Below are 19,220 nucleotides of genomic sequence, written 5' to 3' on the forward strand. Positions count from 1 at the left end.
TCAGTTAGGTGTTTTTGGCCACCCATGAGGGTAAATGTCATTTCTGTTCATCATGTTATTTTTCTCTTAAATATCTTTGCACAGTACATATTTGAATATACATTTAATAACATTATTATTGAAATATCATAACAAAGAAGTAATTACTGTACACTAACATTGGAATACACATAGGCACTTGAAGAACTCAACTTGTGTAAGCCTCATTAAACTACAAAAGTGTCAGCGATCAACCTTAATATGTTGATGATACAACAGAAAGATTAACCAGAATGACATGTTACGGGTGACCAAAAAGAACCATCTGAAAGCCACGCCCCTACTAAGCCACACCTCCAGTCTTCTAATCTGACCCAATGGATCATAGTGCAATAACCCAACTAAGTGACCCAACTGGCTGGGTCAAAAATAACCAGTGTGTGTTCTGTCCACTATTTACCCAGTTCTGGGTTGTTTTTAACCCAGCATCTTTTAGAATGTGCTGAGAATGGAACGAGTTTCATGCAGAGAGTGAGATCTGTGGGGTGACTGATGGTGCAGTAGAAACTTTGAGGCTCTAATGGTTCTGTAACCTGAAGCTGTGGGTATTGTCTCTTGCCTGAGCCATTGGGGCCTCTCTGGATACTTAGAAAATTGACCTGTTTGTGATGGTATAAGGTTTCCACCCTCCACTGCTTTCACCTATCCAACCTTTTCAGGTCTCAGATCCTTTTCAGCATTGCATCAAGGAAGTATGAGTGAGGGAGTAAGCAAGGAGTGAGGGAGGATGTATTTAGTAAGTACCAGGACCCTGTGTTCTGTCGCTCTGCCTCTCACAGCCCTGACCCAGACTCAGAGGGGTTCAGGTGGAGTACAGCCCCTCTGTGCCCTGTCCCAGCCCCATGTTTCTCTTGGACACACTCCCTGAAAATCAACATCCCCCTTGCCCCTCTCCATGGTGCCCAGGGGGAAGTTGGGTCTCAGTGTGCCCCTGAGGGGGTGAGGAGAGGAGGGGTCCCAAACTGGCTGGCCCGAGGAGAAATCAAACAGTATGAATAAATGTCTGGGGAGATTATGTTTACCTTTGAGAGTGTGTTTAGATCTCAGTGATCCAGCCAGCGAGAGGTTAGCAGATCAGCTTCCCGTCTTTCCCTCCCCATGGCTACATGGCCTAGTTCCCGAAAACCCTCCCAGGACCTGTTTATATAAAAATGTTTGTAAAAGGATCACATGCAATATGGACAAACAAAGGGGGATATGATACAGTATATTATATGAATACGTTTGGTTGTTGAAAATGAAATAGTCTGGAAAAGACAAAAAAAAACTGCATCCAGAGGGAAAGAAGGGGGACCAGTGAGAACATTTCTGTCAACACCTATCTCCCCCTGCTCTCATCCTCCTAAAACACACAGTTCTTCTGACTCATTATCCCGTGTCTCTCCCTGCAGAAAAAAACAGGGGGGTGAGAGGAGGAGGATAGACAATGTTTGTCATTTGTCGTCACTCTCTCTGTTTCTCATGGAGGAGTGAAGGAGTGTTTAACACAGGGACAGTATATCTGTCCAGCTGCTGTGGGCCGTTTACATTAGCCTTAATGTGTTTAGACTCAGATCTAATTTCTACAGATGCATCACTGTGTAGAAATAGGGTGCACGTGCAAACACACTTGACTGAAAGGGCCCAGATAGAGAGGGCCCAGAGAGTGATGCAGAGATGGAGATAGAGAGAAAGAGGGATGGAGAGATCTACACATGATGCAGTTGACCAAGGTCTTCGTGCAATGTTGGCATATTCTTTCTTAGACAAACTCTGGATTCATTGTGTGCGTGTGGGTTGGTTCTTCTATCCTTGTGGGGACCTAAAATCCCCAAATGTGCCCACAAGGATAGCAAAACAAGAAACATTCTCCCTCATGGGGACATTTCCAACAGGTTAGGGTAAGTGGTTAGTGGTTGGGTTGGAGTTAGGTTTAGGGTTTGGGTTAGGGTTACAGGTTATGGTTAGGGGTTAGGGAAAATAGGATTTAGAATGGAAATACATTTTAGGTCCCAACGTGGATAGAAGAACATAACATGTGCACGTGTGTGTGTGTGCTAAATATCAAGGCTCTGGGGGATCTCAGGCTGAGAACAGCAGGGCTTGGCCCTCCAGTATCCCAGGGGTCTTTGGGAGCCTTACACCTGTGTGATTGCCTCACGCTGCTGGAATGAGACATCTGTGGTCTGAGGCCCAGACACGTGTGTGAGAACTGGACCCAGCTGCAGTGTGTGTGTGTGTGTTTAAAGGAATCGAATAGGGGCGTGTGGCCCCTAAAAGCAATTGTTACATTAATCAGCACCGTTCTAGAGCCATTTCAGCTCACGTCCTTCCATATAGTCTAGCCCCCCAGGCCATCGTCTCCTTCTGTTTACCATAGTTATCAAAAGACACACTCCATTTCCTCACATAGCCACAATATGGCATTAACTTCATATGGCACCACTGAGGATAGAGTAACATATTAAAATGACTTTAGGGGAGTTGAACAGTCTTAAAAACCACATAATACTCCAGAAATAATGGAATAAAATGTGGGACAGAAGTTCTAGACTCAGGAATGCATTCATAAGGAATTTTTCATGCATAGTTTGAGATGATGATACCATTATTAAATGGGAGTATTTGAGCGGTAATCTCAAGGCGGGAGTATCCCCCAACGTTTTGCGTTGACTGACACATGGACAGCAGCCAATTACATTATAGTCCGTTATCATTGAACATAGTCTGTAAACTCCAACGGATTAACAACGTTTATACAACAGGTGGGTCTAATCCTGAATGCTGATTGGTTAAAACCGCATTCCAGCCCTGTGTCTATTCCACAAGTTACCACCGGCTAAATCAATGACGTTAAAATGCCTATTTACGTTAAAATGCAATCCACTATCTCATCAGCCCAGCCAAGCAATTTAGAAACTTGATCTCCACTATAAAAAGCATCTAGATATTATCTCAAATTTCTTTTAAACTAACATTTAGCTTTCAACAGTGGCGATTTGTATAACATTTGCTGTCTCTCTCCGATATTTGCAACACTGTTTCAATATTCAAATTCAATTTCCAGCTGTCCCATAGTAATGAACGAGCCAGGATGAGACAGACAGGCAGGCAATGTTTCTCAGCCAGTGTAAATCATGAATCAGCTGTCATCATTTTTATGGATATATACAAAGAAATATCAACTGAAAAAAGGTACAATGAAACAAAGTGTAGCTAGTTTGCAGTCTTTCCAGCTTCAGTTTGAAGTGATTGTGTTAGCTGTGTTGTTGGCTAGCTCCTCTGAACATCAGTGTCCTGACGAGAGAGCACATTTTCTATGCCAGGCGAAATCACACGTCATTAGCTTATTGTTATGGATGTACCAAATAAATGTCACTAGAAAACATCTTAAACAAATGCAAATGCAGCTACTTTGCAGTTATTCTGGCTGCACATTTTGACATGACTGTAAGTTAGCCGTAGTTGGCTAGCTAGCAAGCAAGGTATAAGAACATTGCCAGCCAGTATGGCAATGGAACGTTAACCTGTTGGGGCTAGGGGGCAGTATTTGCACGGCCGGATAAAAAACGTACCCGATTTAAACTGGTTTCCACTCTTACCCAGAAACGAGAATATGCATATAATTAGTAGATTTGGATAGAAAACACTCTAAAGTTTCTAAAACTGTTTGAATGGTGTCTGTGAGTATAACAGAACTCATATGGCAGGACAAAACCTGAGAAGATTCCATACAGGAAGTGCCCTGTCTGACAATTTGTTGTCCTTCTGTTGCATCTCTATCGAAAATACAGCATCTCTGCTGTAACGTGACATTTTATAAGGCTTCCATTGGCTCTCAGAAGGCGCCAGAAAGTGGAATGACGTCTCTCCAGTCTCTGGGTGAAAAACAGCAGGAGATTTTGTGAGTGGTCAGGCTGAGAACAGTGACACTGGAGATGCACATTCATGTGAATTCTCCATGTTTTTCTTTCTCTCTTTGAATGAATACAACGTCGCCCGGTTGGAATATTATCGCTATTTTACGAGAAAAATCGCATAAAAATTGATTTTAAACAGCGTTTGACATGCTTCGAAGTACGGTAATGGAATATTTTGTCATTTTTTGTCACGATACAGACCTGAACGCACGAACAAAACGGAGGTATTTGGATATAACTATGGATTATTTCGAACCAAAACAACATTTGTTGTTGAACTAGAAGTCCTGGGAGTGCATTCTGACGAAGAACAGCAAAGGTAATCCAATTTTTCTTATAGTAAATCTGAGTTTGGTGAGGGCCAAACTTGGTGGGTGTCAAATTAGCTAGCCGTGATGGCCGGGCTATCTACTCAGAATATTGCAAAATGTGCTTTCGCCGAAAAGCTATTTTAAAATCTGACACCGCGATTGTATAAAGGAGTTCTGTACCTATAATTCTTAAAATAATTATGCTAGTTCTGAACATCACATGCTAATGTAAAAAGCTGGTTTTTGATATAAATATGAACTTGATTGAACAAAACATGCATGTATTGTATAACATAATGTCCTAGGAGTGTCATCTGATGAAGATCATCAAAGGTTAGTGCTGCATTTAGCTGTGGTTTTGGTTTTTGTGACATAAATGCTTGCTTTGAAAATGGCTGTGTGATTATTTTTGGCAGGGTACTCTCCTGACATAATCTAATGTTTTGCTTTCGCTGTAAAGCCTTTTTGAAATCGGACAGTGTGGTTAGATTAACGAGAGTCTTGTCTTTAAAATGGTGTAAAATAGTCATATGTTTGAGAAATTGAAGTTATAGCATTTTTGAGGTATTTGTATTTCGCGCCACGTGATTCCACTGGCTGTTGACTAGGTGGGACGCAAGCATCCCAATTTGCCCAGGGAGGTTAATACAGTACATATTTTGTAAGCCTTTATTTTGAAGGCCTAGTTTTAGCCTAATACAGTGGCCTGAAACTCATGGTTTGCAGGGAAAATCAGCCCTGCAAGTCACAGTATGCTGGCTTGCAAAGTGATGTGACATTTCTATTGGAATCCATCCAGAGTGGGGATTTCCAACCACTTTGTTTTTATTCCCCTGCAACCTGCAGTCAGAATGACTGCCGGGTTGGGATGACTAAGATATGAGACTACCTAAAGCATTCAGTAAAGGGTGCAATAAATCAAAGTAACAGTTAGGATTAGTTTAGAAAAATGTTTATGTATTTTTGAGTAGCATAGCATTAACTATTCAATCAATGTACATGCAAAAACACAGATATTGAAACAAACAATTCAAAAAATGTACCTGTAGTAGAGCATACTGGGAAATATGCTAATGATGGGCGTGGTTTTGGTTTAACACTGGTTATTAACACCAACACAGGGGTTATTTTACACCAATGAGTGTTCATTTAACACTTACAGAGATAATGTAACACCTGAATCAACTCTAGAAATGTTACACAAAAAAATCTAACACTAGGTAACACTGACCGATTTTCTATGCACACACCCAACACACACACACACACACACACACTCCCAACTCAGGTCAAAGTGTTTACTACATTTCCTCCTAATCCGCCTGTATTTAGCTTTACATGTGTCTTAAATGTGAAAGGTCCTTCCTGTGGTGTTGATGAGGTACTAGAATGTCCTCCAGGTAGAGAAAGGGTCTTTGGGGTCTGCTGTGGTATGTGACCAGAGTGGTGGGTCAACATGGCAACCCCATGTGTTCTCCATCAGTCAGCCCTGTTGGAGCCTGTTGTTGGAGCTGGTTGGAGCCCAGGGCATGGGCCAATTAGAGCCCAGGGCAGGGGCCTACTGGCTGCAGAGGAAACAATAAGTCCCGCTGTTACTCCACTCTAATTTACCTCTCAGTAAGAGAGAGCAGCAGAGCAGGGTACGTTACTGGTAGTGGAGTGTTGCGTACGGTGTTGTGTGTTAGCAACTATAGGCGTCTGTGTCAATGGTTTGTACACAGTGTGTGTTTCATGGAGTGAATATTCCATGTGCTCAGCTCTACCTCAATTTCATATCTCCCCATTGTCCAAGCTAAGTTTAAGACACATAACCTGCAGAGGGATCCCCCATCACATTGCCTTTGTGTATCAATTCCTGATAATGGGTCAACTTCATGATGGGTCAACTTCTCAACGCATTCTACTGCCCACGCTTGGACTTCTGCCCCGATTGGCTAGTTCGTCCGGTGTGCAACAGTCTAGGAATGCCCTTCACAGCTGGGGAGAGAGAGGGGGCTTTACTCCAGCCTGGGAAAGTACGAGTTTTCCAGAATCGGAACGTTTGACCCATATGGACACTTCAGACAGGCCAGCTGGCAACGGGAGAGTACAAAGGCTCTTCAGACTGATGGATTATAGAGGTATCTCTGGTTGGAGTGGGATTGGCTGTCCATGTCAATTATCTGAAAATGATGGTTAATCCCCCCTTGTAGTCCATTTCAGTCTCTCATCATTACGAATGATGCAGTCTTGAAGTTTTTGATGGTTGGTAGCATCATCAAAATCATTCCATGTGAATGCATACCATATCTTATCAATTTGTCATGGAGTTTTGTTAGTGGCCTGTATTTAAGTGTTACACTCCTCTCTAGTCTTTCCAATTTGTAATCGTATCATCTGTGGTGTTATTTAAGTGATAATACCGGCTTTGAGGGCATTGTCACTTTTATACAACGGGTTACCAACATATTCAAATAATGATTGACATATTTTCATAAAAAAATGTATTTTGATTAATTTATTCATACTATTTCATCCTTCCACAAGATAAAGTCCTGACACAAATCTAGGGTTGCTTCCCAAGCCGGCTGGTCGTTAGTTCTGTCGGTTCGGTTGCCAGAGACGTGACCCAGTCGTTCAGTCTTTTTGTTTGTTCTGTATCTATGGTTATTCTGTACAATATTTTGCCAGCACTGGGCTCCCAAATAACCCAAATAGGTGTATAGGTGTATAGGCCAATAGACAAGATGTCTAACCTGTCAGCGAATCAGTCCAGATCACATCCCACCTGATCCTGCTCTGGTTAGGGGTTTATCTCACTGTCTTAGGCTCAATACACTGTGTCAATCAAACCGTTGTCAAACAGAGTTTGTTTAGTTTTTGATGAAGTTCAATCTATGCTGACATTCTCTAATAACACCTAATCAAAAGGTTCACCAAGGCTGTCTCTCTTGCACACGCACGAACGCACGCAGGCAGGCACGCACACACACACACATACGCACACACACACACACACACACACACATGCACACATACATACGCACGCACACACACACACACACACACACACACACACACACACACACACACACACACACACACACACACACACACACACACACACACACACACACACACACACACACACACACACTGTAAATAGAACAAGTGGCCTCTCAGATCTTCCCTCAGAGAGACAGGCCATGGCATTCCAGATTGTTCAAATATTCCATCCCTATGGAGACAGAGAAGTTGACGACGGGCGAGAGCACGGAATTTGGTATGTATATATGGCCCTTGTTTCATGGAAGAAGGAAATCATGCCATTTATAGACACGCAAACACACACTGTAAACACCAAGGCATTTTTAACTCAAATGCTTCTAATAATTTGAACTCAAAGTCTTTGAAAAGCCATTATTACTTAAAATTTGTATGTGGTACTGACTCAAAACTAAATGAGAAGTCACATCAACTACATTTTTAAAAGCTACGATACCAAAGGTACTTTTTACCCAGCATACTCTACAGCAGGTTGATTTTTTTTTAATAGTTTTTAATATCTGTGTTTTTGTATGTACATTAAGTGATTGATTCATCTTATGCAACACAAAGATAAATAACAGTAATCCTTTCAGATAGATCTTATTGACCACCTGTGAGAGTAAATGTCATTCCTCTTCAACATGTTAAGTTTATATATAGTTCTACACCTTCTGGAATATTATGATTATTTATTACATATTATAATAAGTTATGCCACCTTATTGCGTCCCGAGAATGGGATTTAGAGAGGCTTTTAGGGAATTCATACATTTCTGTAAACCTCATCAAAACAAAAATGTAATATCTTAACATGTGATAACTATACAACAGAATAGATGAACAGACATGACATTTCATTTCGGGTGGCTAAAAAGAAAGCCACAGCCCTACTAAACCACGCCTCCAGTCTTTCGATCTGACCCGCTGGGTCATATCTCAATAACCCAGCACCCATAACCCAGCACAAGAACCCAACTTTGCTCTTTTTAAAGTAAATAACCCAACTAAGTGACCCATGCCTGCAACCCAGCAGTTGGATCAACCAAACAACCCAGCATTTTTTGGTGTGTGGCGCTGGACTGTACTCAACTGGACTAGGGCCTCTGGCCTAGAGGCTCTTGATTTAATTTGTCCTTCAAAAGTTAAAATACCTCTCAAATATCCATACCTTGCAATCACCAACCTGCTATAGACACAAGTACTTCATCTATTTTTGGGCTTGTCAAACCCTTTACATGCATTTGTCAACACTTTATAGTCTTCTGGACACAAACACTTTGTTGATTACCCCGTTTTTTTGGACTGGCATTACAAGATACAACCCACATTAGCTGACTATGAAACAACTATGAGCTTGTATTAGTTCCTAGAGGAGTGTGATATTTTCTTGAACGCCCTCTGTGTATAAAACCCTCCACAGTCTGCCAGGGGGAGTGGGCGATAGGGGTAGAGAACAACCCTGCCAAATCACTTCTCTGCCCGATGCTAAACAGCCATGAAATTACCATCTCTGGAACATAACTTTCCCGCACACAATCAACTCCTCTCTCTGCTCTCTGTCAGTCTCTCCTTCCTGAGAAACCACAGCCTCTGTTTTTCCTACAATAATGAGTTCTGTAGGAGATGTCAACAAGCTGAAGGACCATAGAGTTTTGGGAGATTAGGGTTGTTCCTCAGTGTAATAATCATGTAGTTAAGAGACATATTCTAACACAGATGTCAGACTGATGAATACAAGAGAGTGAATGTGTTGGTCGATGCCCTTCTACAACTGCATTGCACCATCCGCATAGTGTCGAGCAGCCGTAAACACAGAACAATGTATGAATATGATCAACCCCTGGGAGGTGTTGATATATGTGATATATATCTAACAACCCCGAGAGAGATAGGAGATAGATAGATAGATAGATGGAGGGAGAGGGGTATAGGGAGAGATAGAAGGAGATAGATAGATAGATAGATAGATAGATAGATAGATAGATAGATAGATAGATAGATAGATAGATAGATAGATAGATAGATAGATAGATAGATAGATAGATAGATAGATAGATAGATAGATAGATAGATAGATAGATAGATAGATAGATAGAAACAATAGATGGAGGTAGAGAGAGATAGGGAGAGAGATAGAAGGAGATAGATAGATAGATGGAGGGAGAGAGATTTAAGATAGAAACAATAGATAGAGATAGACAGAGAGAAATAGATAGTTGGAGAGAAAGCTAGAGAGAGGAAGACAAAGAAACACAGAGAGCGAGAGAAAGAGAAGGACAGACATCTGGGAGGAGAATCTTTAATGTTTGGTTCATGGACTAATCCATCAACCTGATGAGCAGAATATGTGGATTTGGCTCAGGGCCTGGAAAATTGAAGGTGCAAATATGAAAGCAATAAAGAGTAAAACAAAAGACAAAACAAATTTAGAAAATAAACGAGGATTGTGAAAACAGACTATTGCCATTTTAGGATATTCAAACAAAATAGCAGGCCACACTTGCTATCCCACCTCATATAAACATTAGAGGACTCAGCACGAGTGTTTATAATGTTAAACACAAATGAATAATTTACCAATATATAGTATACACTCTTAGAAAAAAAGGTACTATCTAGATTCTAGAACTTTAAAGGGTTCTTTGGCTGTCCCCATAGGACAACCCTTTGAAGAACTGTTTATGGCTCCAGGTAGAACACTTTTGGTTCCAGATAGAACCCTTTTGGGTTCCATGTAGAACCATTTCCACAGAGGGTTCTCCTATGGGGACAGCCGAAAAACCCTTTTGGAACCAAAAGAGTGTAACTAGGTCTAGTGAATGTGTGAATGTGAGGGAGTGAGAATAGGGAGTGATAGAGACAAGAGGATGTTTTTCTTTCTTTTGTTTGCTGCAACAAAGGTCAGGGGAACAACATGCCAAGTTGCCAACTAGGGAGATATCCCCTCTTACAACCTTGGGAGAGAGAGAGAGACAGCGAGCGAGAGAGAGAGAGAGAGAACATAGACAGTCTGACCCTCGCTCACAAGGCCTTCGCATCCTTAAAGCTGTGGAATGTTCTTCCTGTCTCTCCCATCTACTCCTCCTTATGGGGTTTCCTTTAATAACGGTGACTGTAAAGGTCAGATGCATACTGTAAAGTCGACCCGGTAAATTCCCAAGTCCCAACACAACCGGGTCAGACTACAATGCCCTCAAGCCACATTCTTTTCTTTTTAAGAACTCACTAACAAAGCATTCTTCTTCTCACTGTCTCTGTGTTTTATGAACTGAATTACTTCGTCCTTGTGGTTTAACGTCACATAAAGTTTGAACTGGGGGGTTAACAGTTCCTATGAGAATACTTTGAAGATGAGTGGGAAAGAACCAAACTGGGCACTGAGCACATTGTAGGAGATACTACACAGCCCTTGATCAGCTGATTTATGAGTGAAATCTTTGGTTTGAGTACTTAGCATTTCTTTGTCTGAGTTTAAGCATGCACAGTAACAAGGGCTCTGTTAGAATACAACTCTTCCCATATTATCAGTAAAAAAATATATACATATTTTACCTTTATTTAACTAGGCAAGTCAGTTAAGAACAAATTCTTATTTTCAATGACAGCCTAGGAACAGTGGGTTAACTGCCTGTTCAGGGGCAGAACGACAAATTTGTACCTTGTCAGCTCAGGGATTTGAATTTGCAACCTTTCGATTACTAGTCCAACGCTCTAACCACTAGGCTACCCTGCCGCCCCAAAGTTAGACACTGTGCCCCCTGTGACTTTCTAGCTGGTCTCCATGGTAATGACACACCCTTACTCCTAAGAGATAACACACACACACACACACACACCGTCAAGAGCTCAAAGCTCACTGCCAATAAGTGATTGGTTCCTCTTACAGATCCTCTCTCCTTATTGGTTGATTGTGAAGCCCCTCTGTCTCTCCCTCTTGGTCCATTATCTTATTATGAACCTGGTGTTTAGTGTTTCACTTCCTCCCTGCATTCACAACATCTGTCATGGACCTCCCCCACTCTCCTCCCCACCTCTCCCCCTATCTCCTCCCCACCTCTCTTCCTGTCCTCGCTTCCTGTCCTTCCTCTCCTCCATTTTACTAACAGGGCCCTGACCCTCTAGAGGACAACAGTTCGCCCCCCACCCATCCCCTCTCTTTACTGTTAAGTTAATGGTGTGAGTTTCACCACTTTCCCTAACAGCATGTGTGATAAGGTGATAAAGACGTGAGACAAAGAGGTTGGACAATAGCCCATTAGTAGATATACTGGGAGTCAAACAGTAATGGATCTGAGTTCATGTGTTACGCAGATAGAGAGGTCCATAGTGATGAAGGTCTGGTTGGGTGTTATCACAGTTGCACTGTTACGGTGCTTTCATACCTCCTGAATAGCCAATGAATACCTTCATTATAGGTATAGAGTTGAGGAGAGTTGTGTAGAGATGGAGATATGTGAGTGTTGTATAGGAGTTAGACAGCCAAACAATGAAGAAAATGTGACTTACCCTGGCGCCCTTCTCAGGGAAACATTTACACCCTCCGCTGCAGTCTCTTCCTCCACACGGCCCACTCTGCTTCTTACCACCCTGGAGAACATAACACAGAGGACTGGGTTAGAGACAACAAAACAATATCATGACAACTCACCACATGAGAGTAATACAGTAATGACCGCAAAATATACTGTATATCAAACCCATGGAACAATTTGTTAATGTGTAGCTTAAAGGTGCTCTATGGTATATGCATGTGCATGTCAATAGTTGAACAGGCATGTCACTTAATTGTATACAGCACTCTATATAGTCATAGGATCTGCTGTGCTGTGAATGTTGTATATATATATATATATTTATAAAATGCAGAACTGTCTGTGTGTATAGCGTGGTTGTACACTGTCTGTATAGACTAGTTGTTTATGACTGTCGGGTCATTGCATGACTGCGTATAATAGTCTGAGTGCTGTCTGGGATGTGTACTATATAGTGGTCTGTGTACTTTATAGTGGTTCGTATGACTAATTTCAGCCATGAACCCCCCTGGACATCCAGCCATTAACCCCCCTGGACTTCCAGCCATTAACCCCCCTGGACTTCCAGCCATTAACCCCCCTGGACTGATATCATTATTCTGACAGTGAGAATGGCCTGGTGAAAAATCCCCAGACTCCCCGTAGAGACGTTAGGCTGCATACCAGTACTACTACAACGGGGCAGCCTGTACAGGACTGGACACAAACACGGACAAAACTATGACCAGAGGTCAGTGTGGACGTGTCACATGACACGATCAAAGACAGAAGTCCCGTAGCCTATGGTGGGTAATATTTATACATTACTAGCTCAGAACAATGAATCTGTGAAAAAAAAGTGAATTAGTGGGTGATGGTTATTTCAGAACAAAGTGGGGGGACAAAAAACACAGGCTACATTGTCCCATCCCCCACTAATCTGATTGTGGTAGGAGGTTGGTAGATGCCTAGTCTCCCTTATGGCTCAGCTCAGGAGCCTACATAGTACATACACCATAGACATACAGGAAAGTATTCAGACCCCTTCACTTTTTCCACATTTTGTTACATTACAGCCTTATTCTAAAATTGATTAAATCGTTTTTCCCCTCATCAATTTGCACACAATACAAAGCAAAAACAGGTTTTTAGTATTTTTGTATTAAAAACTAAAAACTGAAATATCACATTTACATAAGTATTCAGACCCTTTACTCAGTACTTTGTTGAAGCGCTTTTGGCAGCAATTACAGCCTCAAGTCTTCCTGGGTATGATGTTACAAGCTTGGCACACCTGTATTTGGGGAGTTTCTCCCATTCTTCTCTGCAGATCCTCTCAAGCTCTGTCAGGTTGGATGGGGAGTGTCGCTGCACAGCTATTTTCAGAGATGTTCGATCGGGTTCAAGTCCGGGCTCTGGCTGGATCACTCAAGGACATTCAGAGACTTGTCCCGAAGCCACTCCTGCGTTGTCTTGGCTGTGTGCTTAGGGTCGTTGTCCTGTTGGAAGGTGAACCTTTGCCCCAATCCTGAGCGCTCTGGAGCAGGTTTTCATTAAGGATCTCTCTGTAATTTGCTCCGTTCATCTTTTCCTTGATCCTGACTAGTCTCCCAGTCCCTGTTGCTGAAAAACATCCCCACAGCATGATGCTGCCACCACCATGCTTCACCATAGGGATGGTGCCAGGTTTCCTCCAGACGTGACACTTGGCATTCAGGCCAAAGAGTTCAATCTTGGTTTAATCAAACCAGAGAATCTGGTTTCTCATGGTCTGAGAGTCTTTAGGTGCCTATTGGCAAACTCCAAGCGGGCTGTCATGTGCCTTTTACTGAGGGGTGGCTTCTGTCTGGCCACTCTACCATAAAGCCCTGATTGGCGGAGTGCTGTAAAGATGGTTGTCCTTCTGGAAGGTTCTCCCATCTCCACAGAGGAACTTTAGAGCTCTGTCAGTGTGACCATCAGGTTCTTGGTCACCTCCCTGACCAAGGCCCTTCTCCCCCGATTGCTCAGTTTGGCTGGGCGGCCAGCTCTAGGAAGAGTCTTGGTAGTTCCAAACATCTTCCATTTGAGAATGATGGAGGCCACTGTGTTCTTGGAGACCTTCAATGCTGCAGACATTTTTTGGTACCCTTCCCCAGATCTGTGCCATGACGCAATCCTGGCTTGGAGCTCTACGGACAATTCCTTCGACCTCATGGCTTGGTTTTTGCTCTGACATGCACTGTCAACTGTGGGACCTTATATAGACAGGTGTGTGCATTTCCAAATCATGTCCAATCAATTGAATTGACCAATTAAGTTGTAGAAACATCTCAAGGATGATTTAAGGAAACAGGATGCACCTGAGCTCAATTTGGAGTTTCATAGCAAAGGGTATGAACACTTATGTAAATAAGGTATTTCTGTTTTTTTTTTAAATACATTTGCAAAAATGCGAAAATGCGAAAAACCAGTTTTCGCTTCGTCATTATGGGGTATTGTGGGTAGATTGCTCAGGATATAAAAAAAAAATCAATTTTAGAATAAGGCTGTAATGTAACAAAAATGTGGAAAAAGTCAAGGGGTCTGAATGCTTTCCGAAGGCACTGTACTTAATGGAAAAGAGATGTTGTATGTTTCTGGACAATGCACCATGCTGCCTTGTTGAAAACATGACCGAGTGACGCAGATTACTGTTCGATTTGAGAAGGGTGCTCCTCCCTCACCGCTTTTGCCGTTTACGTCAAGGGCCATAGACTGGTGACCCGCAGCTCAGCATAATCCAATCTGCCCATTGAGTCCATAGTGGACCATGCAAGGAGTCTCTAAGGCTGGTTTATCTTCTGACATCATTGGACTGTGTCCTCCTACACCCCCCACCTACACAATTACACCAGGGCCTGCTTAGACAGCAATCGTCAACCTCAATCCCTCAACCCCCCTTTCAAAAAACTCCCAAAACGGTAAAAACGGTCACTTTATGTCCTCAGCAACACAAAGTGGCGGATCAGGACTGGTAAGAATTGTCCCTCATTACTGCGACACGACATGTTAGGCACAGATCTGACAAAGAGCACATTGAGACCCTCCCCGGGCTCACAAAGAGAGTCTTTCACCACGCAGACGACGTCCTTTCATGATCCCCTATCTGCCCCAACACAAAGGACCTTATTCTCGTCCCCTATGGAATGCATGGGGCTCAATTTCCTCTCTAACTGGCTGTATCTATCTGAGGATCTGTGAATCTAAAGGAAACCCGTCTTTAGCAGACCATAGAGCTGCAGTAGAGCCATAGTGTGGGAATGAATAGCCCAGACTGAATAATTGCTTAGTGGTAGGCCTACACCAAAGACTTGACTTGAGACAGTGTCATTCAAATCTATATTCCACCTGCTTTTAAAGATCAAAACAACCTGAACTGGCTTTCACTACTTGGCAACCTTTCCTTAATCTGCACTAACATAGGACTGGACAGGTGAAAGCGTATCTGGTAGTCAACCAGCATCCTCCATATTGCTTCCTTCCAACCTGTATTCTCGCACCAGTACAGGTGCAGCAGAGGATAAGGAGAGGAAGCCACGTCAGACTATTGGGATGGACCCTTGCTGAGATGTGACATCACAGAGGCATTGCGTGAATCGCCTGGACAGTAGACTGGAAACCCCACAAGCTACACAATAGGATACATCACCTCCGGACAGACACAAAGGACAAAGACGTTCCACCTCCAAAAAAGGACAAAAACATGATATGTGCCTGTGGAATCCATTTGGGTTTGCTGTTTGGCCTAAAATAGTTTATGATTATTTCAGCTGAAGACAATGATATTGTGTTGCAGTACATCCTGCCCCCACCCACCACCATCACAACAACCGGCACTTTCCGACATCACCTTTTCCAGGCGCTACACTAATTACCTTAACATCCTTCATAGCATAGCGAGAGCCTGAGGCTTCTCAAGGAGAGCCCAGGGGTTTCATTTGGTGGAGAATGGGGGATTGAGGTCCGCATAGGGGGGGGGCTTATAACATGGTCCTGTCCATGAAGTCAATGGTTAATCGAGTTATTCACATCAAATAAAGACGTGGTTTTTCATTTCATAGACTTGCAATGGGTCAACCAAAGGAGGTCAAAGGTCAATTGAATGAATTAGTTCACAAACCACAAAGGTATTTAATTTCCTCTCCATTTGTTCTCTCTATCCTCACTTCCTCACTCCTGGTCCTAGAGGAAGTACCGAGTGCGGAGGCTTTTGTCATAGCCCAGCACTTTTACTTCAGCTAGCTAAGCATGGTCTTGAGGACTAGTTGATTGGGTTGGGACAAAGGCCCGCATACACTGCAGCTGTCCAGAACCAGCTTTTCCAGCTGTCCAGAACCAGCATTCCCAGCTGTCCAGAACCAGCGTTCCCAGACACGAAGCAAGACGTCCTCCTAGAATGGTGTCCCTGAACAGTTGATCACACCAGACCAGACCACCCACATACCCAACACACCAGACCAGACCACACACATACCCAACACACCAGACCAGACCACCCACGTACCCAACACACCAGCTGAGGCTTTGGCTCAGAGACAAGCATTTGGATTATCAACATTTATCTGACACCTACAGTATTTAAAGCCATTGGGCCAGAGGACCAAGTCCCAGTCTCGTCAGTGACCTAATGAACAATGGAGCCAAACTCAACACTATTGCAGTGTGCGGGACAGTCAGGGTGACAGAGGAAAGCTACAGAAAGACTGCCTCACACGAAGATCCAAGATGGAGGACGGAATGGTAATCTGTATGACTCTATGTCTGTGGAGTGTATAACAGAAAACTCCAGACCTCCTGTGTCTGTACAGTAGGTCCTGTACAGTAACTCCTGTACAGTAACTCTCATGTAAAAATTGACATGATGAATTGAGACGGGATCTGATCCGTCTTCTACCGTTATCTGAATGAATTGGACAGTCTGGGACTGCTATAGTGAATGTCTGAGCTATAGTTTCAGTGCCTATCCTGTTTGTTTCTAGCAAACCCAACATGACAAGCACCAAACGTACTCCAATAAGAGAGACTGTATAATCTGTTTCTATTTGAAACTTCACTTTTGTAGTTGTCTCTGTGACTGTCCAATGTTAATTATCTTTCATGTTTCATGCTCAGAACTGGCTAGACTCTGTGGTCCGTGAGACCCTTCATGGTCACAACCATCTACTCTCCGTGGGCTGTCTGATCAGAACACATGCATGAAAATTGGAACCATGTGAACGGCAGGTCTGTGGCACTTAAATCCAGAACTCTATGGGACTATGTTTTGACCAGGGCGATATCTAAAAGTCTAAAGAGCATGACCGTGACAAAACAGCAAAAGAAAAGAAAATGGAAAACGTTCCCATATTTCTGAATCCAGAATATTCCAGACAACATTGACCACAACAATAAACAAACAGTCAGACATGCTGTCTTACATGGGAATGAGACAAAAAAGAGAGTCTGGGATAAATTAGACAAACATCACACACACGCACGCTCGTACACACACACTGTCAAACTGTGATGTATTTATTTTCTTGGACATGCCTACGACTTCTTGGATAAAAACACGTCTGTCTAGTTGCGGAAGTGGTGCACATCGTACCTCACCCAGATAAGCGTTACGAGCAACGTTAGTGGCTTTGTTTCCTGTACAGTCTATCTTTCCCTGAAACAGGTACAAAGAATCTCTTCCCATTGAAACACACTTCAAAGACTGTGTAACACATGATGATTTACTTTGTCTGTGCCTAAGCTATCTCTTACCATACTAAGACTGGAGAGATGTGATGTAAGCTGAAGTCTACTTTAACAGAAAAAACTGGACAAAAATTTCATTGATTTGCCACAGTTTTTGCAGTATTACTTTACTGCCTTGTTGCAAACAGGATGTATGTTTTAGAATATTTTTTTGATGACAGGTTTCCTTCTTTTCATGCTGTTAATTAGGTTAGTATTGTGGAGTAACTACAATGTTGTTGATCCACTCTCAGTTTTCTCCTATCGCTGCCATTAAACTCTGTAACTGTTTTAAAGTCACCATTGGCCTCATGGTGAAATCCCTGAGCGGTTTCCTTCCTCTCCGGCAACTGAGTTAGGAAGGACGCCTGTATCCAAAGTGTAATTAATAACTTCACCATGCTCAAAGGGATATCCAATAAGTGCCCTTCTTTGCGAGGTATTGGAAAATCTCCCTGATATTTGTGGTTGAATCTGTGTTTGAAATTCAATGCTCAACTGAGGGACCTTCAGATAATTGTATGTGTGGGGTACAGAGATTAAGTAGTCATTCAAAAATCATGTTAAACATTATTATTGCACACACAGTGAGTCCATGCAAGTTATTATGTGACTTCTTAAGCAACATTTTACTCCTCAACTTATTTAGGCTTGCCGTTTGTAATGGGGTTCAATATTTATTGACTCAAGAGCAGTGGTGTAAAGTACTTAAGTAAAAGTACTACTTAAGTAGTTTTTGGGGGTATCTGTACTTTACTTTACTATTTATATTTTTGACTACTTTTACTTTTTACTCCATACATTTTCCTTGACACCCAAAAGTACTCGTTAAAACTGCTCTTTTCCCCGTGATTGCAAGAATTGTTGTGCAATGACTTTAATGTACGTTTCCCTCCATATGGCATTCATAACTTGAATGTACGTTTCCCTCCATATGGCATTCATAACTTGAATGTACGTTTCCCTCCATATGGCATTCATAACTTGAATGTACGTTTCCCTCCATATGGCATTCATAACTTGAATGTACGTTTCCCTCCATATGGCATTCATAACTTGAATGTACGTTTCCCTCCATATGGCATTCATAACTTGAATGTATGTTTCCCTCTATATGGCATTCATAACTTCAATGTATGTTTCCCTCCATATGGCACTCATAACTTGAATGCGCCTCGAGAGGAATATTTATCTCGCATAGAACATACAACAACCAGCCGACTAGGTAAATGGATAAACTATTCTACTGTGGGAATGTCAGATTTTTCTATTCATTACTTGTTTTGTTTGCAGTTCCAACCTCGATAGTGGAGTCTACTCATGGATTCCAAGGAAAGCCAGGCTTCCCCCAAAAATGTAACAAGAAGAAATACATATACAGTGAACAAAAATATAAACGCAACATGCAACAATTTCAGAAATGTTACTGAATTATAGTCATATAAGGAAATCAGTCAATTGGAAATACATTCATTATGCCCTAATCTATGGATTTCATAACTGGGAACACTGATATGCATCTGCTGGTCACAGATAACTTAAAAAAAGATAGAGGCTTAGATCAGAAAACCAGTCAGTATCTGGTGTGACCACCATTTGCTTCATGCAGCGTGACACATTTCCTTTGCATAGAGTTGATCAGGCTGTTGATTGTGGCCTGTGGAATGTTGTCCCACTCCTCTTCAATGGAT

The 19,220-nt window shown here is 42.4% G+C and overlaps 1 protein-coding gene across 1 annotated transcript in view; it reads right to left on the reverse strand.

Moving 5' to 3' along the window:
- LOC106582131 (collagen alpha-2(IV) chain) overlaps positions 1-19,220 on the reverse strand; it is a 113,584-nt gene that overhangs the window by 47,903 nt on the left and 46,461 nt on the right. The window contains exon 4 of the mRNA XM_014164896.2: positions 11,783-11,863. Within this exon, the coding sequence (XP_014020371.1) occupies positions 11,783-11,863 (81 nt within the window). The remainder of the gene's footprint in view (positions 1-11,782; positions 11,864-19,220) is intronic.

Source organism: Salmo salar, chromosome ssa21 (genome assembly GCF_905237065.1).
Source record: "Salmo salar chromosome ssa21, Ssal_v3.1, whole genome shotgun sequence".
Lineage (NCBI taxonomy): Eukaryota > Metazoa > Chordata > Actinopteri > Salmoniformes > Salmonidae > Salmo > Salmo salar.